General features: G+C 38.6%; 5 protein-coding genes and 1 long non-coding RNA gene across 7 annotated transcripts; 1 reads left to right on the top strand and 5 right to left on the bottom strand.

Moving 5' to 3' along the window:
- Positions 1-853: 853 nt before the first annotated feature.
- On the bottom strand, positions 854-3812 carry LOC119498571 (guanine nucleotide-binding protein G(I)/G(S)/G(O) subunit gamma-5-like). Its single transcript, XM_037787563.1, has 3 exons — positions 3603-3812; positions 1281-1423; positions 854-1133 (listed from the first exon to the last, which is right to left on the bottom strand). The coding sequence occupies exons 1-2, from the start codon at positions 3681-3683 to the stop codon at positions 1298-1300; spliced, it is 207 nt and encodes a 68-aa protein (XP_037643491.1). The 5' UTR covers positions 3684-3812; the 3' UTR covers positions 854-1133; positions 1281-1297.
- Positions 854-5476, bottom strand: LOC119499059 (guanine nucleotide-binding protein G(I)/G(S)/G(O) subunit gamma-5-like). The gene is made up of 3 exons (XM_037788246.1): positions 5465-5476; positions 5158-5357; positions 854-1133 (listed from the first exon to the last, which is right to left on the bottom strand). Exons 1-2 carry the CDS (start codon positions 5474-5476, stop codon positions 5175-5177), a joined length of 195 nt encoding a protein of 64 aa, XP_037644174.1. The 3' UTR covers positions 854-1133; positions 5158-5174.
- On the bottom strand, positions 5433-13213 carry ssx2ipa (synovial sarcoma, X breakpoint 2 interacting protein a). Of its 2 annotated transcripts, none has more exons than XM_037787559.1 (14): positions 13105-13213; positions 11605-11752; positions 11228-11394; positions 10901-11110; positions 10030-10140; positions 9801-9936; positions 9640-9715; positions 9378-9558; positions 9095-9242; positions 8748-8884; positions 7597-7770; positions 7405-7522; positions 7009-7162; positions 5433-6035 (listed from the first exon to the last, which is right to left on the bottom strand). In XM_037787559.1, the coding sequence occupies exons 2-14, from the start codon at positions 11645-11647 to the stop codon at positions 5891-5893; spliced, it is 1800 nt and encodes a 599-aa protein (XP_037643487.1). In that variant the 5' UTR covers positions 11648-11752; positions 13105-13213; the 3' UTR covers positions 5433-5890. The 2 variants fall into 2 exon arrangements, with proteins under 2 accessions (XP_037643487.1, XP_037643488.1); XM_037787560.1 differs by lacking the exon at positions 13105-13213 and adding an exon at positions 12956-13082.
- LOC119498573 lies at positions 13047-25806 on the top strand. Its single transcript, XR_005209134.1, has 3 exons — positions 13047-13174; positions 24862-24868; positions 25795-25806. It is a non-coding gene; the product is annotated as an uncharacterized LOC119498573 (long non-coding RNA).
- mcoln3a (mucolipin TRP cation channel 3a) lies at positions 14498-21484 on the bottom strand. The gene is made up of 13 exons (XM_037787561.1): positions 21385-21484; positions 20653-20886; positions 20397-20564; positions 19792-19945; positions 19439-19520; positions 19266-19362; positions 19074-19173; positions 18725-18837; positions 17159-17308; positions 16915-17016; positions 15797-15919; positions 15467-15673; positions 14498-15349 (listed from the first exon to the last, which is right to left on the bottom strand). The coding sequence occupies exons 2-13, from the start codon at positions 20875-20877 to the stop codon at positions 15209-15211; spliced, it is 1662 nt and encodes a 553-aa protein (XP_037643489.1). The 5' UTR covers positions 20878-20886; positions 21385-21484; the 3' UTR covers positions 14498-15208.
- bcl10 (BCL10 immune signaling adaptor) lies at positions 21710-25517 on the bottom strand. The gene is made up of 3 exons (XM_037787562.1): positions 25029-25517; positions 23585-23873; positions 21710-23486 (listed from the first exon to the last, which is right to left on the bottom strand). The coding sequence occupies exons 1-3, from the start codon at positions 25077-25079 to the stop codon at positions 23080-23082; spliced, it is 747 nt and encodes a 248-aa protein (XP_037643490.1). The 5' UTR covers positions 25080-25517; the 3' UTR covers positions 21710-23079.
- Positions 25807-27297: the final 1491 nt, after the last annotated feature.

The following is a 27297-nucleotide window of genomic DNA, read 5'->3' as shown; positions in this document are numbered from 1 at the left end:
TTTATTTTTTATTACTTGTTCCTTGATCAGTTTTACTTTATTTTTATTCACTTTGAATGATCTTTGATATATGTTGTTGCCCATGCTCAACCTAAAGTTGTTTTTCTTACTGTTAGGATAATTGACAGTGCCTTATGTGTATATTTTTGATAATGAATAAAAAAAAAAAAACTAGCTCCTGACGCTGCCACTGTTTTGTTTTGTGATGATTACTAGTGAAATATAATAATGATAATAAAAATAATTTATTACTGGTATTTCTTTTTTTTCATTCATTTTCACTCACATATCTCAGAGGTCAGAGGTCAAGGGACCCCTTGGAAAATATATATATATATATATTTATATCAAAATGTCTTTTTTGATTGTCATTTTACAATAACATCATTCAAGTTCATTTATTCCATTTCACTTTTTATCTTGTAATGGAATATCATTTGACTGAAGTAAAATTTAGAACACAGACATTTTGACTTGTCATAATAGGAAAAGCACAGGTGTAAGTGTCCCAGTAAGCTATTCCTGAAACCGAAGTAGCTATATGTAATTTAGTCATCGATAATTCTATTATTTACACCTTTTTTTTTTTTCCTACGGTGACGTGACAAAATGTCTGTGAAAAAAGGCCTGTAAAGTATATTTTACAAAGTAGAAATACTTACTTCTTCACAATTTTTGTAATAAATGTTTTTCTAACATTTTTAATTTTTTTTTTTGAAACATCAGATGCTTCTATTATTATCATCTCAAAAATACATTAAAATACTTCTGACGGAATAATATGGACACTAACGTCTGTCATGCAATGCTGAGTAGCAAAAAACAAAAAATACCAATCAATAAAACATTGGAGTAGTAAAGAATGTTTTTTTATTCATTAAATACAAAAAAGTCCAGAACAGTGATGACTAAAATAGAACAATAGAAAAGGCACAATTATTTACTCAAAAATCACACTGTGCCATGAAAAATAAAACTGTCTCCTTTCTTCTACTGTGGCTGAAAATAGATGGTAATCTTCCTGACATGATTCCAATGTGTTCTACACTCGAGAGATTCCCGTGGCAGTATAATGGCTTGGCATGAGGAGCAGTGTTGAGGTCAACTTTTCCCTGTAGCATCAAAATGAAGGCCTGCAGGACGAGAAAGTAAAAGCAGAGGCACAAATAGAAAACACATTAGGCTGAGGATTTGATTTTAATGAACTGCTTGTGCTGATGTATGTACGTACAGTATGTACGAGCATGTGCCTGAATGTGTCAACAGGGTGGCGGACTCACCAATGAATGCAGTGGTTTCACAAGAAGGAGCAGACCTTCTGCGGCCTGAAAGGGTTGGTGCTGGAGGACACGCCGGTGAGCAGAGGGTCCTGTAAGGCATTCTGCATGCAAAACTGTTGAAGGTCTGCAGCTGCCTGGGAGACCTGGGGACACGAGAGGAACCAAAATGTAAACCATGACACGGGCTTATATGGGGGTCTCTAAAACAGGCTAAAGGGACACTCCCTCAATTTTACACCTGGACTCAGCCACTGAAAACTGTTGTATAAATGTACATTTTTATAGGAGAGGGAAAATTCTGAATCAATATCTTGGGAAATAAAAGTGTAAATGTGTTGCCAAAGGGTGGGAGCTTTTCAAAGTCTGAAAATAACCCTGATGATATCATCAGGAGAAACTGTACTGATTTGCATTATGGAAATTGTAGTAATTATTTTTTTAAGCCTATCCCATACTAGAAATGAAAAGTCAGTATAGCTAGGCCTCTTGCTACTTCAATTTCACCTTTTTCTAATCCTTGTGAGTCCCCTAATTTTTATGAAAATAAAATACTCCATTGCTGGGATACTTTAAAAAATGTCCGCTTTTTTTTTTTGGAGAAAGTTATCATCCTCAAAACTGAGCAGAGATCACAAAAGATATTAAACGTTTACACGGACAATAAAATAATAAATAAATACATTTTAAAAAAGCATGGCATAAATAAAACAGTTTTAAAAAAGGGGATCCTTAGTTATAGGGTCAGATAACTTTCAAGTAATATAAAGAGATCAGAGAGGCATATTTTTAATTCATTAATTTCATGGACTTAATATAAAGTTTCATTATAATAGCACATAAAGATGGGTGGGATCTTTAAGAATTTTGCCTTATGAATAAATAATTTGGCTAAAATTAGAAAAGCATTTATCATTAGGTCTTATAACTCTAATAATGTTGGACGACTCAAAACCAACCCATAATGAGATGCATAGTCTTGAGTAATTCACAATATTTCTGAGTTTAAATCGTATCACTTGGTTCATTTTTTTTAACCAACGCTAGTCAATGTGTTCTCAACGTTGTCTTGTTAATTTGCTTTGAAACTTTGTTTTTACAAAGTAAAAATTACTGCAATACAACCATTATCTGGTGAAAATAATGATTATAATAGCACATAAAGATGGGTGGGATCTTTAAGAATTTGCCCTTATGAATAAATCATTTGGCTAAAATTATTAAACCATTTATCATTAAGGTCAAATTTTTTGTCTCCAAATAAAACACCAAAAATAATTCTATTATGATCAATACTAGTAGGCATTGCTGTGGATTTGCTTCTTAACATTTACAAGGAACTTGAACCAACACTTGCTTGGTATTACTTCCCAAATTTTCAGAAACTAATGCTGAGCTCTTGCAACCCCATAATGAGATACGTAGTCTTGAGTAATTCACATTAGTTTAAATCACTTAGTTCATTTTATTTAACCAACGCTAGTCAATGACTTCTCAAAGTTGTCTTGTTAAATCTGCTTTGAAACTTTGTTTTACAAAGCAAAACAATACAAGCATTATGTGGTGGAAATAATGATTATAATAGCACATAAAGGAGGGTGGGATCTTTAAGAATTTTGCCCTTATGAATAAATAATTTGGCTTTTATCATATCAATAAAACAAAATTAATTATATTATGATCAATAGTCAATGGTTACTAATTAATAGTAATCCTATCAATAGTAGGCATTGCTGTGGATTTGCTTCTTTACATTTTACAAGGAACTTGAACCACCACTTGCTTGGTACTTCCCAAATTTGCAGAAAGTAATGCTGAAACCAACCCACAATGAGACAGTCTTGAGTAATTCACATTAGTTTAAATCACTTAGTTCATTTTATTTAACCAACACTAGTCAGTGAGTTCTCAAAGTTGTCTTGTTAAATCTGCTTTGAAACTTTGTTCTTACAAAGTAAAAACGACTGAAACACCAGCATGATCTGATGGAAATACTGATTTTTTTTTTTTTCTGGGAAAAAAAAAAATGGAGTCAAAGAGGGTTATTCATCAGGTTAATGTTCAAGTAGTTACAGATTTACATTTAGTTAGGTTACAACCTGGACAGATGTTTACGGTCACGAGCTAACTGTGTTGTCATGATCTCTTCTCTTGCCAGATGTTGAGTGATTGATCTGAACAGAGTTCCACACTTTCATACTTCCCTTCAGTCCAAAGCAACGCCCTGCTAGCGGCTAGCCTCGTTAGCATCAGCGGGTCGGTGGAAACGGTGGAGATTTTTCCTCCTCCGTTATTTGGCATAAAAACAATGAACACATAAATTACCTTCACTCTGTTTATGCTCGCCTCGAAGCGGAGCTGCTGTACGACTTTTTTCATGGCTACCAGATTAGAGGAACCCGACATTGTCGCTGTGTGTTCGCTGTGTAAAATGAAGGCTGGTCGGAGGGTGGGAGTCTGTTCTGGATGCTGAGAGACAAAAGCAAAGAGATGATCACATCCGGATTCCGGTTGTTGAAAACTTGTGACTGCAGCTCCTCTTTCAAAACACCAGGAGGCGACACATTAAAAAAGAGAATAAAAAACCGAAAATGCCAATCAATAAAACATTATTGGTGTAAGTGTAGCAGTAAGCTATTGTAGTGATCCAGCATGCACAGTACCAGGATCTCTCTCTAAGTGTAATGCAGCTATCATTAATGTTATTAAATACACCTCTGCATTTTCTACTGACATGTCAAAATGTCTGTGAAAAAAAGGCCTGTAAAGTATATTTTACAAAGTAGAAAGAAAAACATATAATTGGGAAGAAGTTAGTATAACATTTTTAGAAACATCAGATGCTTCTATTATTATCATCTCAAAAATACATTAAAATACTTCTGACGGCATAATGTGGACACTTATGTCTGTCATGCAATGCTGAGTAGCAAAAAACAGAAAATGCCAATCAATAAAACATTGGAGTAGTAAAGAATGTTTTTTTATTTTATTCATTAAATACAAAAAAAGTCCAGAACAGTGATGACTAAAATAGAACAATAGGAAAAGGCACAATTATTTACTCACAAATCACACTGTGCCATGAAAAATAAAACTTCTACTGTGGCTGAAAATAGATGGTAATCATCCTGACATGATTCCAATGTGTTCTACACACGAGAGATTCCCGTGGCAGTGTAATGGCTTGGCATGAGGAGCAGTTTGGCTTTCACTGACGACATTCATGCTTTGCAAAACTCTGCTGGTACTCTGAGGTAAAAATATTATTAGTCCCCGTTTCCGTAATCAGATTATATTTTAGAGGACGAAGAGATTACCCTCTTGCTCAACCTCCATCCGGACATAGGCAAGCTTTCCAGCTTTCACAATACCCGCCTCAGAAAAGATCATGAGGATATTCTGGCCTTTAGGAAGATTACAAACCATGAACTACACAAAACGACAGGGTGCTTGGATATGGAAACAATATTGACAAAAGTGGCATTGCGTTGGACACCAGAGGGAAAACGCAAAAGAGGGAGGCCGAAAACAACCTGGAGGCGAACCATCGAAGGAGAAATGAAGACGAGGGGATACAGCTGGAACAGCATTTAGAAGAAAGCAAACAACAGAGATGAGTGGAGATAGTCCTTGCCCTATGTGCCACCAGGCGCAACAAGGACTAAGTAAAGTAATGAGGAGCATTGTTGAGGTCAACCTTTCCCTGTAGCATCAAAACAAAGGCCTGCAGGACGAGAAAGTAAAAGCAGAGGCACAAATAGAAAACACATTAGGCTGAGGATTTGATTTTAATGAACTGAACTGCGTGTGCTGTATGTATGTATGTACGGTATGTACGAGCGTGTGCCTGAATGTGTCAACAGGGTGGCGGACTCACCGATGAATGCAGTGGTTTCACAAGAAGGAGCAGACCTTCTGTGGCCTGAAAGGGTTGGTGCTGGAGGACACGCCGGTGAGCAGAGGGTCCTGTAAGGCATTCTGCATGCAAAACTGTTGAAGGTCTGCAGCTGCCTGGGAGACCTGGGGACACAAGAGGAACGAAAATGAAAACCATGACACGGGCTTATATGGGGGTCTCTAAGACAGGTTAACAGGACACACCCTCAATTTTAACACCTGGACTCAGCCACTGAAAACTCTGAGAATAAAATATTTCATTAAAAATATCTTTATTGTGCACCAGCAGAGCAGATCATTATCAATCATATGTCAATATATGCTATTAAAACCATAACTTATACATCTAGAATATGTAAACATAAAGTTAATTTAAAACATTGAATATGATCCACATGTAAAAAGATGTCTTACTCTATGTTCAAATCACTACTTGGTAGATATACCCTCCTGTGAATATATAGCTTAAAATCTGAATACTCAGTTTTGATTTGTTTGTAAAAAGAAATGAACAATGGCAGAACCATTAAAGTGCTTTCTTCTTTGATCAGCTTTGGTGAATGATTTGTGCGTGTGTCCATAACAAAGCAACATCATAAAAATGCTGCAAAAATAATGTAGGGGTTCATCAGTGGTAATGATGGAGTTCAGCCATGAATCGATGCTTAAGTCCATTTGCGAAATCACAAATTAAAAAAGGCACTGGACGTTCTTCAAGTGAGGCTGTTCTCATCTTCACCCAAAGAGAAGATACTCAGGTCTCCACATCGAACTCTGTTTTTTGATTTGACTCGAGTATCTCCATCTTCAATGGTGCTGGACTCTTGCCAGCGTCCTCGATTTGAATGTCTGGAAGAACTGAAATGAAAAAAAGATTAATAGGTATGACATGGCACCAACACCACCAAGCAACAGGGTCTGATCCTCGCAGAATACATTTGTGGTATTTACAAGGCACTTCAGATCTGCTGCTAAAGGGATAGTTTGGGTGTTTTGAAGTAGGGTTGTATGAGGTACTCATACATACCCCAGCTTGGAGAAGCAGACAAGAGTTACTGCATGGAACCCATGCAATGTACTGCTGTGGACGGGGACGGCAGTAAAATATATTTTAGCCACCTAAAAGAAAGGCTTAACCTAAAACAATCTTTATCAGTTTAAGTGTACAGTCTATGTTTCCAACAGGGTACTGAAGCCGTTATATATGCTCTTGCCAAAGCAACCAGGGTCCATTGAAAAAAGCAGTAATTTTACCTCGCAGAACACAGGAGATGCTGGTTTACCACTGCGTCGATCGGTTAGTTAGTTGTGTGATTTTGGTTAGTTTGGATTCACCAAAGTCACACAATAGCACAAACAGACTAACCGATCGAGGCAGTGGTAGACCAGCAACCCCTGAGGTAAAACTACAGTTTCTTTCAATGGTGTCTGGTGGCTTTGACGAGAGCATAGATGGATACATCAGCTTCAGTTCCCCATAAGAAAGGGCTGTCTGACTGCATGGTAAAGCGATGAAAATATTCTAAATATAGTGTACACTTAAACTGATACTGATTTTTTTTTAGGTGGCTAAAATATGTTTTCCTGCTGCCGCCGTCCACAGCAGTGCATTGCTTTGCTCCCATGTCGCTTTGCCCGTCTGTTTCTCCAAACTGTCATCTGCTGTAGGTAATACACTGACTATGGAAAAGTACCTCATACAAACCCACTTCAAAACACCCAAACTATCCCTTTAAGAGTTTGAAGGTCACATTTCCTAGTAAAATAACACTGTATAAATTAAATTCCAGCACTGAAAACATATAATAGTAATGAAGTGAGTGAATGATACCTGCTGTCTGGTATCAGGCGGAGTGTCCGGTAAAGGTCGGTTGTGGATGGCACAGCAGCACTTTGTGAAGGTTTAGGAGTGGAGAACGTAGCGTACGTTGACGATTTGACCGGCTTAGCTTTCGTGGAAGACATCCTCATTTCTGGCTCACTTCCTGGAATACAACGGATATTCAAATAAAAAGTCAATGATAACAAATTTCTGTGAAGTCACTGGTGTTTACATGCAGTACATCACAACTGGCGCTCTTTATTCATCAGCAATTGATGAAATGCACCTATTCTCTTAAAGTCAGTCAAATCATACGGATTGTAGCATACTCTGCTGCTCCTGTTCGTTGTAGTTTTCCAACAAATTTTGTATTCTCTAAATCATGTTGTCATCGCACCGACTTACTGATTGATAAGGCACTTTGACCGTCAGATGAAGAACATCTTCTACGGTCTGTAAATGGAGTCATGTTCAAAAACTGATTCTTGAGCCAAGAAGCGCGGTCCTCCTCAAAGGCCTTTTTCTGTGGAGCACAGGAAGATTAAAAACACAATATATTGAATAAAATTGTGGTACAACATCAGAGGACTTGAGTACCTCTCGCCCCAGGCGAATAGCAGCCTCTGTGAAGTTCTTTCTCTCCTTCTCAAAGTTCCTCTTCTGCTCCTCAAAGAGCCTCCACTCCTCTTTGAGACGCTCCTTCTCCTCCAGTGTGTAGCAGTCATTAAGAAGAACTGCCGTCTCATCATCAAATGATGTGTTGAGTTGTTGCTGGATGGGCAGAAATGAAGTCGCTTTAAACTTTTTTTGACCAAATTATTATAAAGAATTTCCAAATAATAATATGCACCAGACAAAGGCTCATTTATCTGCAATTTCATCTCATAATTTGCACTGACTGTAATGAGAACAGTGTTGATCTTGGCAGCTATTTTAGATTTAGTCTTAGTCTTAAAACGAAAATGCTTATTAGTTTAAGTCACATTTTAGACATTTTTATCCTTCATAGTTTTAGTCGACAACAACTCAAAACGTAATTCAGTTTTAGTCACCAAATATCATTACATTTCAGTTAACTTTTAGTCAAAATGTTTTCTCTCTTAATTGTGTCAGCTTTTTTTTTTATTTAGTCTTAGTAGTCCTGTGTCAAATGTGCTTTTTTTTTTAGATTATATCAAATATTTAAGTCAATCTAGTCAAGCCAAACCAATGATTTTAGTCATTCTTATTCCACATAACATTTTATCTTATCATTATCTGATGAAAAACACAAGTTGAATGGTTAAGAATGCGGCTTCGCAGTTACTCTGAGTCCTCCTCACTGTGCTCATTAGTGATGCAGGCCAGTCGCACCCACCAGTCCGTTATGAGAGCCAATCAGCACACCCAACATGCAAAAATATATGTCAATCCACCACCCGAACCCGACAATTGTATGCATCATAGTAGCACAATTGTCAGGTTTGAGGCGCATGTGTGAAACTAAATTTTAGTCTCGTCTTTTCTCGTCAACGATATTGCATGTTTGATATCGTCACCTTTATTGTTTAATGATGTCGATGCCGTCTCATCATCGTCTCGTCTTAGTCATGGATAAAAAGGTCGTTGACGTCATAGTTTTCGTTAACGAAATTAACACTGAATGAGAAGCCTCTTTTATTGGTATATTTGCTATTTTTGCTCGGCAAATGTTTCACCTGAAGACCTACTGGCCTTGTCTGCTCTTATACAAACAAGCAGAAGCTGACCTGGAGGAGCTGTTGTTGTGCATGAATGAACTCTTTGCACTGCTGCACTTCACGCCTCATCCTCTCCATCTCATCCTCGTGGGTCTCCCTTGGTATCACCTCATTATTGGACTCCAGCCGATTCTGCACTTGCAAGGCTTGGCAAACAAATACACCAACAGTTGATGATCTTAATTTCCTTCTAGGCATACTGTGTGTGTGTAACAGCTACACATTTTTTCCAGAATCCAACTTTTTAATAACCTCTCATTTAGTTGTTTGACAAACATTTAATCTAAAAAAAACTAACACCACAAGAACCCCAGTTACTTTTGCAGTATTTCAGGAAGTGACTGTGCTGCATGTACCTTGGCTGTCTAACTTCTCCATGTGGTTCCTCAGTTTCCTCCACTGCTGGCGGATGCTGTTGGTGAGCTGCTCCCTGGCGTGCTCACAGGATTGGTCCAGAGCTTCCCTGCTGGAGTCACCCGCTTTCTCCTCCCCGTCTGAATCAGCCTGAGCAAAACAGCAGAAACCAACGGTAACTTTTTAACATACAAGCATCTCGTCTCATTAAATCTGACACACATTCTCGCAGGTAATTTATCAAGTTTCTTTTTTATGCATTAGTACAATGAGAGAAAAAAATACCTGCTCCTGACTGTCATCAGCAGTGGCTCCTCTGGTGGAGGACTGCCGTGGACTCAGGATGTGTATCATCTCCTTCTTCATCTGTTGGAGGACTTTCTTAAGCTCAGCGTTCTCCACCATCAATGACCTCTGACTCGTCTCGTAGTCATTGAGCAACGACTTGTACATCTCACCCTCGTGGCTGCAGGGAGCAATTTACAAGTACAGTTATTCGACTGATGATTACACATTTTGCAAAACGACGAGACGGCTTTCATGATACCTGGCTGCCGCTTTTGCCGTCTTCCAGTGGCTCCTCTTTCCATCCGACCGTCCCAAACAATTCAGTGCGTCGATGGCTAGTTGGGAAAAACAGGTGGGAAAATTGTATTAAATTGGTCTGAAATTCCAGGGATGCATTTTGCTGAAGACTTGCATATTTACCTAGTTTCTTATCCTTTCTGTCAACCAGCAGCTGGCTGAGGCGTTCCTTGAGCTTTGCAGCTTCTCTCTCTTTTCTCTTGGCATCGTGACTGTACTGAGAGGCCCGGCTGGCAATGATGCTCTGGAGCTTCTGAACCTGTTCAGGATGATTGAATCATGAGTTAGACAGGCTCATGCAGAAAAACAAAAACAGAAGTGTTGCTCATTATAAGATACAGTCAAATTATACCTCATCCTTTTCTGTTTTCAAGCAGCTCTGCAAGGTCTTAATTTTGAGTTGTAGCTGCCTCTCTGTCTCATGTAGACCAGATTTCTCCCTTATGGACAGTTCCAACTGATCCTGGAGAGAAATAAACATAACTTTTATTATGAGCACAGTGAGGTGGCAATGTTCTGCACAAGAAGTTAATTCAGAGTTAAGGGCCTGTGTCCATATAACATTGTTTTTTCTGTCAGAAAAGCGCTAGGGAACGCTTCATCCCAGCGTTTCATCAAGCACTTTTTCTAATGTTTCTATGACAACAACATCTTGACAACAAATCAACACTCTAACCACTGTTGTGTATGATAGACTAGCATCGCCCCTTTGCTTTTTATTATCTATTTGGGCTACTATGTATTTCTTTGACATTGTTTTTTCACCATGAGCACCAACTGGTCTTATTTTTGGCATGTCAGTCATCTGTGAAGCACTTTGAGCTGCACTAACATGTATGAAAGCTGCTATACAAATAAAGTTTGATTGATTGATAGCACGCAAAGACAACTGTTGATATAAGGGAACATGACCATCATTGTGCTCTTCAAAATGATAGATAGTAGTTGTCGGAGATCAGTAGTTTGTAAGGTTTTTCCTCGTTTGGTTTCTTTATAGTTGTCATATTAATTTATTTTTGGAATAATGGGAAGGGAGGAAATTTCCTGTGTACAGAATTGAACGTTTCTTTTCTGCTCTCTAGTGGTCAGTGTCTACTATTGCACCTTACAGAGTCAGATTATAGTCTATGGGTACACAGAGCTGGATCCAAAGAGGGATAAAACAAGTCTTGTATTAAAACTGGACTGAGACAGACCCTAAGAAACCCTGTTGTCATACATACCTTGAGTCTGGAATTGTTCATCTGTATGTGGTCCAAGGTGCTGGATTTCTTCAGCTGATCTTTCTCAAGCTCTTCTAAAGTGCACATATCGCGTCGATGAATCTGCATGAGCTCATACATGGCATTCAGTGATGGCACCGTGCTCAGGCCGGCTTCCCCTGGTGAGCTGGCCTCAATACATGTGGAGGAGAGGCCCAGTGAGTCGAGCTCCTGGGAAAGAAAGAGGAATTATGTCACCGTTGTAGTGAATGATCTCTACAGAAATTAAAAACGTCAAGTGCAAGTAATACATGGCAATAATGAGCATTTAGCAGGGTGTTTCTGTACCTGATTGATGTATGAAATGCACTGAGGACTATTATCCTCTGTGCAAAAGGCACTTATCACATTGTAGGAGCTTTTGGATAGGGGCATAGCAGAGTACGTTGACACGAGGTTGTTCTGTCTCGAGGGGGACATCGTCACATGTGATATGCTGGAGATCTCATAGTTTCCTAAAAACAAAGAACAGAGAGAGAGAAATTAGGTCAACTCACATAACATCTAGTGTGCGTTCTCATACTGAGAGGCTTGAATAAGGTTGCTGCTCTAAAATGAGAACAAAAATATGGGTCACCTCTAGCAGATCCCAAAAAAAGCACAGTGGGTGGATGAGCCTTTCTATTCTTGACATATTCCACCAAATCATTAGCAGGGAAACTTACCCATAGATGTCCCTATTGGCACAGTTGTCCACCACTCTCCCATATCACCGACACATCAGGACACGGGGATGCAAGGTCATGAGTTACCAACCGGGAGGTGGATTATCAGTCAGGCGGGCAGATCAGAGGCTCCCACTGGAACTGAGCCCTGCAATGGAGCATCAAGTTATGAGATAGACCAGCAACAGATGAGCTGGGTTGCTTGCTTCACCCACACAGGATTAACTGTCCGATGTGTGCCAGTGGGGCTTAGATTGGGGTTTAAGAGGGCCCTCCTATTGGCCACTGGCAACTGGATTGCAGGGTGGTGAAATGATCCCTGCATATAGCCAAAAGATTTAGATACAAAAATGAGGGATTCCATTGCAGATGGGCTAAATCTGAGAGTGCATGAGTATTTTTTTTTTTTACTTTTGTGCCTTCAGGGCAATATTATGATCTTGACTGGTGAAACAAGCTGGACCAGCTATCTACCACTCCCACAACTTTACTTGTGTACAATTGTGTTGATGAACAAAAGGGGAGTCATGTTAAGTAATGCAACTGAACTGAACATGTTGGTGAGGACATAAAAACTACTACCAGTTAATACATGTGTCTCCTTAAACATGTCAATGTGCATCCCAGCAACCTTGTTATATCTAAACAAACCAGTAAACATGCTATAGAATATAATGAGTCAAAATAAAGATTGATTTGGTCTGAGCCACATAAAATACACAAAGTAAAACCATTGATACAATCTATATATACTTCATATATCAATATAGTTACATACAGAAAAATGCAAAGTACAACAATATACTACACAGGATGAAAAGCAACCACTTAACAACTTTACTGAACTGTTCCAGCTTGTGTACAATGTGTTGATGAACAAAAGGGAGTCATGTTAAGTAATGCACCTGAACTGAACATGTTGGTGAGGACATAACAACAACCACCAGTCAATACAAGTGTCTCCTTAAACATGTCAATGTGCATCCCAGCAACGTTGTTATCTAACAAAAACAAACCAGTAAACATGCACAACTCTTATCTAAAGTTAAACACTAACTGAGGCGAAGATATAAAGTCAAGTGTGTAACGTTATATCTTAGTTAAATGTGTCTTCACACATTAACAGTTGGCCTTACTGTTCAGTTAGCTTGGTGTGCTAACGTTGTGTTTTCACTACAAGGTTTATAGTTAGAGTGAAATAGTTTAGCAACTTTAACGTTTAGTAGTTGACTAGTATACCTCAGCTAGGTAACTTAGCCTAAACGTCCTGATGTGTAGCATGAATTTAATGTTATGTAAGACATTAAATCGTAATTTACAAACATTTAATTAGCTGCTATCGTTTGCTAACCTGGATGAGAGCTGTTTGCTAAACATGAAATGGATCAACTCAGTCAGACAGTTGTCAAAACTAACAACATATGGAAAACACCAGCTAGCTACTGCCACGCAGAGTTCAGTCTTCACCTTGTCAGCAGCAAAAACAAGCAACAATCTCACCTGTTTGACTCTGAACGCAGTGAAGCAGAGATGCCCCGACACAGTACACAGGTAGGTAGGTAGGTAGGTAGTGTTCAGGCTGCTGCTGCTGCTGCTGATATGATATGAAGTCTACTCCTCCGCTCCCTTCTCACCAAACGTCACTGTTATTGGAGGGGGCGTTGTTAGGCAACCAGTATCTGAGACGTGATTGGATAATGAGCAAGCGCAGTGGACGATTATGCAAATGAGAAATGCTGTCAGGTATCATGAAGCACACTATGTCACCCTTGTGTCAGCAAGAGATAAGATAAGATAAGATAAGATAAGATAAGATAAGATAAGATAAGATATACTCTTATTGTCCCCGAGGGGAAATTTTTCCTGGACTCCGTCCAACTGCAGTTACAAGCACTAAATTAAAACAGCATTAACAACAATAATAAACAATTCCACATCAGACAGGGAAACAGTTTCACAGAAACAGATGTATCAACACATACACAGTCCATGTACATAATGGCACATACTATCACACACACTATCACACACACCATGGCAGGTATTGCACCGGTAGTGCACTGCACCGTCTACCGTGTTGCCCATATTGCACAGACAATAGTCCAATATTACACATATGCAACATATTGCACTGTCTCAATTTAACATATTGCACTGTTCCTATTTAACATATTGCACTGTCCCAATTTACCATATTGCACTGTCCCAATTTAACATATTGCACTGTTCCTATTTAACATATTGCACTGTCCCAATTTAACATATTGCACTGTTCCTATTTAACATATTGCACTGTCATTATGATAGCCTGATGTTACGAGTTGTTGAGGAGTTTAATAGACATCGGCAGGAATGAATGTTTTTAAGTGTCACCTATGGAGCCACAAGATCTCACCCCAATATATTATATAGGCTAGTCTTGCCTTTACAAATAATAATAATAAAAATACATTTACTGGCATTATAGACCACTTACACACCAAAAAACTAACAATAACCTGATATTTTCAGGTGGCATTTCATTCATTCATTCATTCTCACTGTGCAATATCATTTTCCACTTGTGCAATTTTGTTAATAGTCTGTTTATTGTCAATACTGTACATACTGCTCCTATTTTTATACTTCCTTCTATTTAAATGGTTCAAATTTTGTTACACTTTGTTTAGCTCTTTTCTTACTGTGTTAGCTGATGCATCTTGTTTTTTTGCACTATCCCCTTTGCTGCTGTACACTGCAAATTTCCCCACTGCGGGGCTAATAAAGGAATAGCTTATCTTATAAACAACATGTTTTGACTGGTTATTGCCATGTATGTACTGGAGCAGGCTGTAGTAAAATTTGTAGAGACTTTTGATACACTGTGGGATACATTTTATTGTCTTTTTTTCATATTGTCAGTGAAAATATTATGTTGAGCTAAAGACAAACATAGTATATTAGAATAGAATATAGAATATGATGAGTCAGAGTCGACTTTGACAAAAAAAGATTGATTTGGTCTGAGCCACATAAAATACACAAAGTAAAACCATTGATACATTCTATATATATTTCATATATCCATATAGTTACATACAGAAAAATGCACAGTACAACAATATACTACAAAGGATGAAAAGCAACCACTTAACAATGAACTTTACTGTAATTGAGTAGCTTTGATCATTATATCGTACATTCAGGATGAGTTCGATTATAAAATCGGTAAATCTACTTTCACGTATTAATTTTAAATTAAGTAGTACATTCAAGACACACACAGCCTACAGTTATACTGTTATTGTGCAGTCAGGAGGAAATTCCTTATCAGAAATCTGAGCATATTCATATTGAAATTACTACCATCGGGTTATTACACTAGTGACCATATAACTAACTGGTCCTCTGAGCATTTTACATCAGTAGTGTGTCAGCAATTCAAGTAAAAAAACAAGTTAAATAAATTCTACTTGAGTAAGAGGATATTCTGGCATTCTCATCACGCATCAGTATAATCAAATTCTCCCTGCAGACAGTCGGGACTCTTTGCAGCCCTATCAGTCTCAAGATGTGCCAACTCTTTGTCCACACTTGGCACTGTTAAAGCCACCGTTTTCTCTCTTCATCCAAAGCAAGAGCACGGAGAGAGGCAGCAGGCAGCTGGCTCTTCATCAGTCTGGTATCTTCCAGACTCAGGCTGGTCCCTGCACTCTGCTATGAAGCACTGGAGCTGGGACACTGGCACCTTCTCCTGCTGGTGATGCTGGAAAAGTAACATTGAATAGTGTTAGATAACTGAAGTTCAAAGATGAATAAAAACTATGACCTCAAAAACGGCAAGATCAAAGAATATTCCTCAGTATGGTTGACTCAGACTGACCTTGATGGTCTCGTAGGTGTCGGTGATGAGAGCGATGAACAGGCTGAGCACCATGTAGATGAAGAGAGAGATGAAGGAGTAGAGGTAAAGTCTGCTGAAAAGCCACACCATGTAGCCCTCGTGTCTCAACCCCAGGAAGGTGGCGAACATGTCGTCCCCGTTGATGAGAGAGAAGAGGCACTCTGTCACCTTGTAGAGCGTTTGAAACTGGAAAAGAAAAGTTTATATTTCATTGTCATCAGAACAGAGCTCCCCAGTGTGTGTGTGTGTGGGGGGGGGATTAATCAAGCCACGCTGACACTTGGAAAAGATTGATCATGATTTTCATACTTTGTCATGGTAAGGCCCAAGGACGATCCAACCACAGAAACAGTACCCGAGGTAGATCATGGCCGCACAACAGCAGAATCGGATCACATTTGGGAACGCCGCCCTCAAGGTTAAGATTAATATCTAGAGGGAAGAAAGGTTGTCAGCTCCTCTGGATATGTGCATTTAAGGGGAGACACCACAGGTGAATAGGGGAGAAAAACACCCAGTTGATTACTTATATTAAGACATGTGTGTTTTGTATTACAAGTTTTCTGAAAATGTATGTTTAAATATGCAAATGAGGCATTATCTTAATATGTGCTAATTTGCATACATTTCCAGAACAGAAATCTGAACATTGGATAAAGCCAGGTTCAAAATGATTGTTTCATTTTGTTGACATATTGGAGTCAAAAGCTTTTACAGAGGGATGTGTATGTGTATGGATATCTCTTATTATCACTCCATAAATCAGAAAATACTGTCAGTCAACAGTCAAACATTAAATAAAATCAATTTTCGCCATATTTTTTTAAATAAAATATATATAAATCAGGCTTTGAATGATTTATGAACAAATCCCCCAGTAAAATATATATCAGAATATAGATAGGAATGAAACTGGAAAGTCTGGTGAAAGTAAGAGCTACTGAAGTGGAGATTTCTGGCTCAGAGTCTGAGAAAAAATCAATTTGAGGAAACAGCCTTTAAAGACATGTATTGTAAAATTCCAGACATTTTGAAGACACTTCAGGTGAATAGGGTAAAAAAACAACAACAACTAATAGATATCACTATGAAACTTCCCCAGTTCATTACTGATATTAAGACAATTCTTTTTTGTATTACAAGTTTTCCAAAAATGTTATGTTTAAATAAGCAAATGAGGCATTATCTAATGCTAACTTTTGGTGAATTTAGGAGAAATCTACAGATGCAAATAAACAAAGTAGTAAAATAAACACCTAAATGTGTATTTTGGATGTTACTAGTCTGAAAGAAGACATGTTATGGAAGCAAAATAGCCCAAAATCCCAAAATTGACCAGTGCATGAAAAACAATGTTTTTTCTGGTGTCTCCCATTAACAGGTTGGCTGATGCATTATGCAAAAACAAAATGCATTAAAGTTCTCACATTGTATTTCTTGAAGAAACCAAGGTAACGAATCACTCCGACCCAGACGAGCATGGTGGCTGTACCCAGCAAGATACTGCAGATGTCATAGTTTGTCAGGTACTGCAAGAGGAAAGAAAGTACAAATAAACTAGATATCAAATAAGTTAAGGGCCCATACTCTCCACCATTTCCTTTACACTCAGTCCAACATGCCTACATCTAATTAACAATATAGCAGATAAAGCTAAATGAAAAAACAAACCTTTGTTTGTATTCCAATTTTGAGCGCTGACCCAGCGATGGTCAGCGTGTCACTCACAATGATGAGGATGTACCAGCCATTCACAAACTCCATGCGGTCGGACCAAGACACTATTTTATTGTAGTAGGCGTGAAAGAATATGTTGAACTCCTGCATGAGAGAAAGTTCAGATACTGTAAAACAAATACACAACAAGCAAGGATTCATACCTACACATGGCGGTTGGATTGCTCAATTTCCACATTAAATGATTACACTGTTTTACTGATGAGAGGTTTGTACTTTCAATTTGATGAGGAGGTGCTGACCCTTATATCATCTGATCAGTATATGGCCCTGACCCGTCAATAATACAATTAGGGCTGCAACTAATAATTATTTTCATTGCCGATTAATCTGTAGATTATTTTCTCGATTAATCGATTAGTTGTTTGGTCTATAAAATGTCAGAAAATGGTGAAGAATGGCGATCAGTGTTTCCCAAAGCCCAAGATAACGTCCTCAAATGTCTTGTTTTGTCCACAACTCAAACATATTCAGTTTACTGTCTTAGAGGAGAAACTAGAAAATATTCACATTTAAGAAGCTGGAATCAGAGAATTAGACCTTTTTTTTCTTAAAGAAATTGTCCAACTGGTTAATCAATTATCAAAATAGTTGGCGATTAATTTAATAGTTGACAACTAAGTGATTAATAGTTGCAGCTCTAAATACAATACAACACGACACAATGCAAACCTCTCAAAAAACGTATAATCAGACAAAATATTCTGTAATTTTTTTCTCAATATAAATGTCTGAATACACTCTGACAGGATTCAAATTCTGGCAGGGACAAACTGAATCCTTTATTTATTATGCATTTATGTTTGTATTGTTAGCTTAAAGGTAGTCAAATTTAAATGTATTGATTCTGAAAACACTGGAATTAGTCTATAAAATACCCGCGATGTGTACATTTTTAAGTGTTAAATGAAAGCTCCCTCCAGGTTGTTAAGACCCACAAATTCCAAGAAAACACAGAGTACACGACCTCAGTGCACTACACTGTGTAGCTACAGTCCTGCATCTGATGCTGGTTTGCATATTATGTGTTGTGCTGATTAAATCAGTCGTTTATTACTGAACGAATGACCTCATGGCTTAAAGGTTATATAACATTATAACATTTTTATGTAGACAAAAAATATACTTTAAGATAAAATATATCTACAGAGCTTTTAGAAAAGTGCAGAATAAAAGTATGGCTTAAAAAAAATTATTACAATTGTGAAGTAATTATTTAAAAAAATGTTGCCGGGTCTAAAATTAATGTTTTGTTTATCTCTGTGGAAGATATCTGACGTTTGGTTCCCACGTCTAACAAGGATTGTGAGCCAATAGTAAAACAACGTTGGTATCATGTGGTATCTCTGGGTCGTCAAACGGATACATGGCTGAGATTGTCAGTAAGCGCCTGGCAACTGCTTGTTGTGAAGTGAAAGCAATGGAATGGGGGAGGGAGAAAGCGACATCTAGTGGCTGAATGTTATTAAAGTAACAAGTGACTTGTTCCTCATGACTTACAAACTGGAGTCGGATGCCATTGATGACGGATCGCGTGCAGAGGATGAAAGAGATGAAGCAGGCGAGGATGACCACAGAGTCAAGCGACAGGAGGAGGTAATCATTCTTACCAGCTAGAAACAAGAAGCACACATTTTAGGTTACATTAACAGCTTGTTTTACAACTCTACAAAGCTGAGACATGCAGTGGTGTTTTCTTGTAATAGTCATTCAGCAACCAGAATAATGTCACTGTGCTGACCTCTGCTGGCCTTTGAAGCAATAATCAGAATGAATATTTTTGTTTGGCTTGGTCAGAGTACTGTATATATCAATGGTTGGGATGAAAATGGGTTTGGGTAAAACTTACATGTACCTTCCACGTTCCAGTCTCTGCATTCATAAATCCTCACATCATTTTCAACATCAACCTTTATCTTTCCACTGTGTGCACGGTTGTCAAACCTGATCTGTAGATGAGAAAAGGTTTAATTAATAAGAACTTATTTATCAGCATATAAATGATCCTAAAAACTCAGATGAGTGTGTCGCCATCACCAACCATTATATGGAAGTCATAACAGTCTGGTAGCTCGTGGTGCCGCACGGTCTGCAGGTTGATTGTTTTCAGAGTAAGGTAGATGTTCACAGATAGCAGCCTGCATGGTGGACACACAGATATTAGCAGGAAGCTCTTTCACCCCCTGGCACGATCAGCATTTTCAGTTTGGTCACCTTTTGAAATCTAAAGAGAAGTTCACACGTGCGGCCAAACCGCCGCTGTCAAACGACTGCACAGGATATATGGAAACACACTCTGTGAGGAAGAAACACAGGCACTACAATCAAAAAAGCAGTTATTGGGGTGGTTCAACAGAGGTATTAGTCATTCCTCTGAAGACGCCTCTTCCTCTTTTCACAGTCACAAGTAAATCCACAGTGTGATTAATTTCCATTCATGCCATGACTCAGCATCCATAAATACATCAAACAACATGGATACAACTCATGGTAGCTATTAGGCATACATACATACACAGGTTTCCACAGCTGTATTTATAAAGCAACGTTGTGCTTTTGTATTGTACCTTTATCAACATGTGGATCAATGTCAAAGGTCTCATTTCCAGGATCGATGCTGCTGTTTCTGTAAAACTCTTGACAGACAGACAGAGGAGTGTACTCGCCATCGACACTCTCGTATGCAAGGTTACCCATTGTCAGGTTTTGGAGATTGATGTACTGAAAAAAATATGGAAAGAAGAGTGAAACACATTATTTCATACATGAAATCCCTGTATGATATAATGGTAAACTCTTGTCTAGGGCTGCAACTAATGATTATTTTCATTGTCGATTAATCTGTTGATTATTTTCTCAATTAATCGATTAGTTGTTTGGTCTATAAAATGTCAGAAAATGGTGAAAAATGTTGATCAGCGTTTCCCAAAGCCCAAGATAACGTCCTCAAATGTTTTGTTTTGACCACAACTCAAAGATATTCAGTTTACTGTCATAGAGGAGTAAATAAACCAGAAAATATTCACATTTAAGAAGCTGGAAAGAGAGAATTTCGATTTTTTTTCTTAAAAATTAAATTAATTATCAAAATAGTTGGCGAATAATTTAAGTTGACAACTAATCGATTAATCGTTGCAGCTCTACTCTCGTCTTAGATCTAAAATACCAGTACCCTGTTGATAATGTAGTAGATGTGATCATTCACATCTGCTTTCGTGTACAGCGCATAGCCTCCCATCCGGTGGTCCTTGTATCCTTTTAGAAACAGATGTTTGAACGTCACCAGATTTTCATCTTTGAAGTTGACCATCATTTCGTTGCTCAGGCCGAAAGAGACTAACTGAAGAGGGGGGGAAAACATACATTTGAGACAAAAAAGAGATCACATTCATGCCTGATTCTGTGTACCTGTGTGGAATGTGTTGTACCTGGATTGTGATGATTGCAATTTTTAATATTTGTAACATCAGCTTCCACGGTTTGCGCCCCCTGGCTGTGTATTTCTCACAGGGGCTCATGAAGAAGTACTTTAGCCTCCGTCTGAAGTCCTCCACCACCTTCGTCTGCAGCGTCTGAGAGCTCCACCTGCACTGACCGTTGTCCAGCCTCCTCTCCTCCGACCTCGAGGCCAACAGCAGCTCAGAGTCCTCCATTATACTCAACTACAGAACAGAATTGGACTATTTTTTGGACTAGAGTTTTGGCCTGTTATGTATACGTCAGAAATATGTTGAAGATAAGGTGTAAGGGTTCAACCATTCCAGTCATTCTGATGTGTATCAAACAGGTTCTTCTGTATGTGCCCTCTGCTGTCACTGTACTCTCTTTAAAATCTCAGTCTTGAGTGCACACTAATACATAATGCTCTACAAACACGCAAAGAAATGGGGTTTTTAGCATTATTTTTAGCTCAACCACAGCTTATTGTAGCACACCCAAGCATGTAGCAGACAGCAAATGCAAACTTCAAATGCAGAAAATCACAACAGCAAACAGAAATGAATGAAAGTTAAACCCAGATGTTATTGTAGCGTAATTATACAATATTTTTTACAACCGCTTGCTGGGATCTATGTTTAGTACAGAGGGTAAAAGCACCAAATTTTAAGAAAAAAACAATAATGATAATAATAATAATAATGAATAAATAAATGAATTACCTGCTGTGCAAGCAGCGAGCCACAGAGCGACTAGTTTAACTCTCTCCGCTGTCTATGAATCTCAGACAGTGCAGCCACAACACCAGCCTTCACCACAATGACATGTCATGTCATTCCTCTGCGTCATGCTAAGCTTTTCCAGTTTCTCCAAAACAGCTACAGGATCTCTGCACACACGCAGAAACTGTTCCTGTTTGTAGGCTTCTATAATGAATTAATATTGTATTGTAAGATACTATTTTACAGACCAAATTACTAGGTAAAAGATTTATTGTTTTGTTTTCTAAACCACCACACAGTCACCAATGAAGAAAGGAAACACAAGTTGAATTCATATAGAAAACCTTTAGTAGATTATTATACATGACCAGGGAATAAAGTAATAAGTGGGACATAGATTGTTAATAATCCACAATATGTTTCAAGACTTCTGTAGTGATGAAAATGTAAAGCACCTTCTTGTTGACTTAATGCTGCACAGAATGAGATCAGACTGGCTCATTATACACACACATGATATATCCTCAAGTTATCATTCCAGTGTATAAAACTTTCTCACTGCCCCTAAACTGTAGCTGCCGTGTCTTCACACTACACAGTTCATCAGGAAATCACACCTTTGGTTAAAGAAGAGGAGTAGAAAAGGTTAAGAGGGAGTGAGTGAGTGAGTCAGATTTTCTGAGCTCATAACACGAGAATCAAACCTCAGTGGGGACCACAATGTGTTTGAATATCGGAAACTATTAAGTACTGAAAGTTGGCATCGAATGCTTCCTCAAATTTATATTCTTCTTCATTTTTAGATCAGACCGTTTCACATTTAAATAATTTGCCAATTTAAACTATTTTATTTAGGCAAAGTTATTGTACACCTGCTTATATTTAACTCCTAACATGTGCGAAGTGTGGTTTATTTTGTTTAATAAAAAAAGGGGGTTTGTAGCAAAACGTGCAGCCCATTTACATGAAAAGGCGTGACATTTAGCATGCAATAAGAACGCCTTTCTTGCGTTTGGCATGTCATTTGTACGCTACATAGTCTGTACTGACTGCAATGTACAGTAAATTCTAAATAGGCTACTTTCAGAGCTAGTGACGTAGAATAACAGTGTAACAGATTATGGCGGGCAGGCGGATGGGTCCAACAAACACACAACTTTTAACCAGGAGGCCGGTGTTTTTTGTACGTTACATTAGTGATGTTTGTCACGTTTTTTAGTGACGCTTGTGACGTGTTCTCCATTCTTATGTTATGTTGTATCCGTATGCATTTGACTTAGTTTACGTACTTATTTTAAGCTCAACCATGATGTTTTTCCTGAACTTAACTAAGTGGTTTTGTTGCCTAAACCTACCCGTGGACGTTACAGTAGTTTTTTTGCGTGGCGTACAAATGACATGTGAAACCCGTGAGACCGGGTTGATATTCTTGAACCAACAGTATTATTTTGGCCTTGTATCAGAACTAAAGTAATGAATTGGCACTGATATCAAACAATACTCCAGCCCAAGTGACAAATTGTCCCTATTTTCTCTCGTACAAAGCTGATTGGTATAGGATTAGTATATCCCAGGCCTAATCGAAGGCAAGAGCACCACCAAAAAGAGTGTGAGACAACAATGAGAGAGAGTTTGAGTGGATTCTGCTGGTTCGTCCCTTTAACTGCATGAAAAGTGTCTTACTGAGATGTGAAATTAAAACATGTTCCTATGGGACGTTGGAGTGAGAGAACGTGACCGGAGGGGCTGGAAGTTTGGGTCCCCTCCGCCGCTGGTGCACCCCGGCGCTACGGCATCTATGTTGGAGGGTGACTGGACCATGACCTCTTCCGGGAGCGGAGGAGCACCCGGGTCTCCGGGCCTCGGGAGGCTGGAGGAGGTGGTGGAGGACACTACGCCGATGCTAGCACCGGTCACAGAGGGCAAGTCTCCACCTTTCTGTAATGACGGCAGGTTGAGCGAGCCGGCTACTTCTGAAGTGGAGGGGCTTCGTTCTCCGTCCGGGTGGAAGAGCAGGGTGGAGTTGCTTGAAAATGAGGGGCTGTCGTTGGTTGTGTTCGGGGTGCTGAAGCTGCTGTCAGAGGAGGAACTGGAAGCCCTTGCTGTGTGAGCGACAGATAAAGAAGGGAATAGTTGAATTAAAGTAGAACAATAGATTTGAAATACAATTTCATTGTGACTTCTTTCTTTGTCTATTCACCTCTGAGAGCCTCGATCTTCTCGTTTTTGGCCCTTTGCACCTCATCTGTGATTTTGGCGATGATGAAGTTTTGTGAGCGTAACTCCCTGATGGACTCGATCAAGGCGTCCAGGCCCCGGGGGTTCTCGGCCAGTGTGTCCAGCAACGTGGCCGTCCTCTTGGTCTGCGTGGTCCTGCAGCTGATTTCCTCCGCGTCGTCTCGTGTCAGGATCCTGCGGGAGCGCAGGTAGTCGAGGTGGCGCTCGGCTCTGATCTTGTCGCAGAGGTAGTGCCGCAGTCTGGTCAGCACCTGGATGCCATATGGAGGAGGAGAGAGAAAATGGGAACAAAGTGAGTGAGTGTTAGAGACCCTGAGCAGGAGGGGTATTGGCTTCAAGTTCGCTTTAGAATCGATTTTAAGCTCTTGATGTTTATTTTTAAAGCCATTAACGGCCTCGCCCCACCTTATTTGTCTGAGATTTTAACTCTCCGCGAGCATAACAGGGCTTTGCGGTCATCAGGTCAACTTTTTTTAGAAGTCCCAAAGTCAAGGTATAAGCTGCGGGGTGATCATGCTTTTGCTGTCGCTGCAAGTTACCCCCTGATATACGCACTGTCACTGACCTAGTACTTTTTAAATCTAAACTCAAGGCTCTTTTTTATTTAGATTGGCTTTTAATACCCAGTAACCCGGTGACATTTTTCCTGTGCTTTTTATGTACCTTTTTATGATTTTACTATATGCTGTGTTTTTTATTCCTGTTATTTCTTGATGTTAATGTAAAGCAATTTGGGTACCTTTTGGTTATTGTAAAGGGGTATACAAATAAATGTTGATTGATTGATTTGATTGATTACCAAGGTGTGGGAAGGCTGAGAATTTGCAGGTTTTCCCCTCAAACACCAACTCCAGTAGGCAATATTCAATTCAATTAAATTTGCTTTACTGATCATGACTATCAGGTGAACAATATTGCCAAAGCTTCAATTCAATAATAAATAAAAATAAAAAAAGAACAAAATAAAAACAAAAACACACATATATATATATATATATATATATACATATATACAATTCATTAAGCAAATTACAATATATAGATATTTAAAAAGAACATGCATGTAAATGGAAGAAAACAATAAAGAAGTAATTAATGTTTGTTGTATCAATAAAACATGTAATGCTTTTAATAAGGCAGCTAAACCTGTCTGTATTTACAAAAAAGTGCCTCCAACCTGTGTGTTCAACAAGTTGTAGTGAAATCCCACAGAGGGATCATAGGTGTTGATGCAGGCAGAGTAGGTGTGGTGAGGTATTTCCTCCTTTTAACAGGCCTTTAACGCCAAACAAGGTAGAAATAAAGTGTCAACAGAGCCTTAAATATGTCTGTACTTTCCACATACCTCACCTTATCACAAAGACGATTCATAAGGAAGCTAAGTTTAGTTGTAATATGGTACTCACGTCTTTTTTAATCTCTGCCATCTCATCTTCAGTGAGTTGAGGAACATCCATCCCGCTCTGCGCTCACTCAGTGGAAAGTGAAGATCCAGGTGTTCCGGGTGACGAACGAGCGACTAAAACACGTTAATAAAGCAGTAATAACGACGTGAACTACATCGATACATTCATAGGAACCGTTAACTAATGTTGCTCTTCATTATCTGTCGTTTAAAGAGGTGGAGTATCGTCTGTCTGTCCATTCAACTTTTTATGTTTCGCAAAAAAATCCCCGGACTTCCTGATTCTGTCGAGATTACGTCGACGGACTCACACGAGAAGAAGAAGAAGAAGAGGAGTCGGTTTCACACTATGAGAGCTGTTTTATGTAGTTATGTACCTGTTTAAAAGTCTAAACCTAACATAAAACGTGTCTTACAACAGCAGACTAAGCTACAGTAGTCCAACTTTCCTCCTGTTGTTCCGTGTTAATCGTTGTCAAGTGTTTCTGATACAGGTGATGTATACAGGTGCTGTCCACGTGGGGGCGCTGCTGGACCACACAGGTGTTTTACACATAAACTACCTCATCATAGGTTTAGAAATATGCAAGTACTGTGCTTTAGTATCATTTAGAAGTACGTGTACGTACTGTATTATAAACCTTTTTCAAACTTGACAACATCAACATTATAAATGGGCCTGTTTGTGTTTCTTGTTGCTATGGTTGTTAATGCAGTAGCTGACAGGAAGTAGACTTGGAACAAAGCTGTTGCCCTAGCAACAGAAGAGGTAGTTAGGTGATGATGATTTTCCATACAAAACATATAGATAGATAGATAGATAGATATATACACAGATAGATGGATGGATAGAGATAGATGGATAGATAGATAGATAGAGATATATATAGAGAGATATATACACAGATAGATGGATGGATAGATAGATAGATATTTAGATAGATAGATAGATAGATAGATAGATATTTAGATAGATAGATAGTAACTTTATTGATCCCGAGGGAAACTCAAGTTTCCAGCATCACAGTTCCATAGTGCAAAACATGTTAGTAAAAAGGCAGTAAAAAAGGTAGTAGTGCAAAGTACAAAAAAATATACCAGATATAAAAATACAAGGAGATGAAGAAAACTGTTAAAACTGAATATAGTGCAGAGTAACAGCTGTGATACACGACTATTAAAAAAGTGAATATAGTGCAGAAGAGACTGTTAAAGATGAGTATAGTGCAGGGTAACTCCAGTAGCTCAGTCTATGAAAGTGCACTGTGTGCACATTATTATCTGTCCTGCAGACTGTCCTCCTTTGTCCCCATACTGTCTGCCTGAATAACCCTGTATTTACCCTCCGTCTGAAACGCTCCGTTTTTTAGCACATTCTGACAGAACTGCAACAGAATTGCGTTGCTAGGCAACAGCTTAGGTCCATGTTTACTTCCTGTCAGCTGATGTCATTCACATACACTGCAACCAGGAAATAAACTGGGACACATTTAGAATGTTTACATTTAAAATTGTGTCAAGGGTCTAAATATTGTCAGACAGAAATCCTGACAGCTTGTATCATGCTTGCTTGTTCTTTATTGGAGTAGGTTTACAGTATGGCATTGTTATTTTTACGTGATTTAAAGGATGTGAATACTTTCTCCACCATTGGAGATGTGTTTCAAAATTAAAGCAAGCATCTGCATATATAGATATGTTCTATTTCAAATATGTTATGGTTAGACACAATCTAGGTTTACAAGTTGTCCATAACACTGGGATTACATTTGAAATGTACATTGATTGATATAAATGAACATCCCTCTTAAACAGTTCGCATGGAGTGACGGAGGAGGTACTCACATCCTTTACTTAAGTAAAAGTAATTATACCAAAATGTAAAAATAATGACGTATTATCAGCAAATGAAATTAGTATCAAGTAGGCTAAAACAATGCTGAATGCCCCCATTACTATGCTGATTATGACATTATTACTGGTGAAGAGCTGGTGTTGAAGGAAGGATTTATTCCAGGATTGTTGTATCAGACTGCATACATTTTTTTAGCCAGGTGTACCTAATAAACTGGCAATTAAGTGTACTTTTTATGCAGTGGTGGAAGAAATACTCATGTCTTTTGCTTAAAGGCCACAAACACTGGCACACCAACACAGGTGTTTTCATTTATTTTGCCTTATTAGACCTCTTTTCAAGACTGTGTGGGCGTTTACAGACCATGCCTGACTAACAATTCCCTCACTCTCCTTGTTAAAGCAGGAATCTACAC

The sequence above is a fragment of the Sebastes umbrosus genome, chromosome 12 (genome assembly GCF_015220745.1).
Source record: "Sebastes umbrosus isolate fSebUmb1 chromosome 12, fSebUmb1.pri, whole genome shotgun sequence".
In the NCBI taxonomy this organism is placed as follows: Eukaryota; Metazoa; Chordata; class Actinopteri; order Perciformes; family Sebastidae; genus Sebastes; species Sebastes umbrosus.
This window is presented reverse-complemented; position numbering and strand designations above follow the sequence as displayed.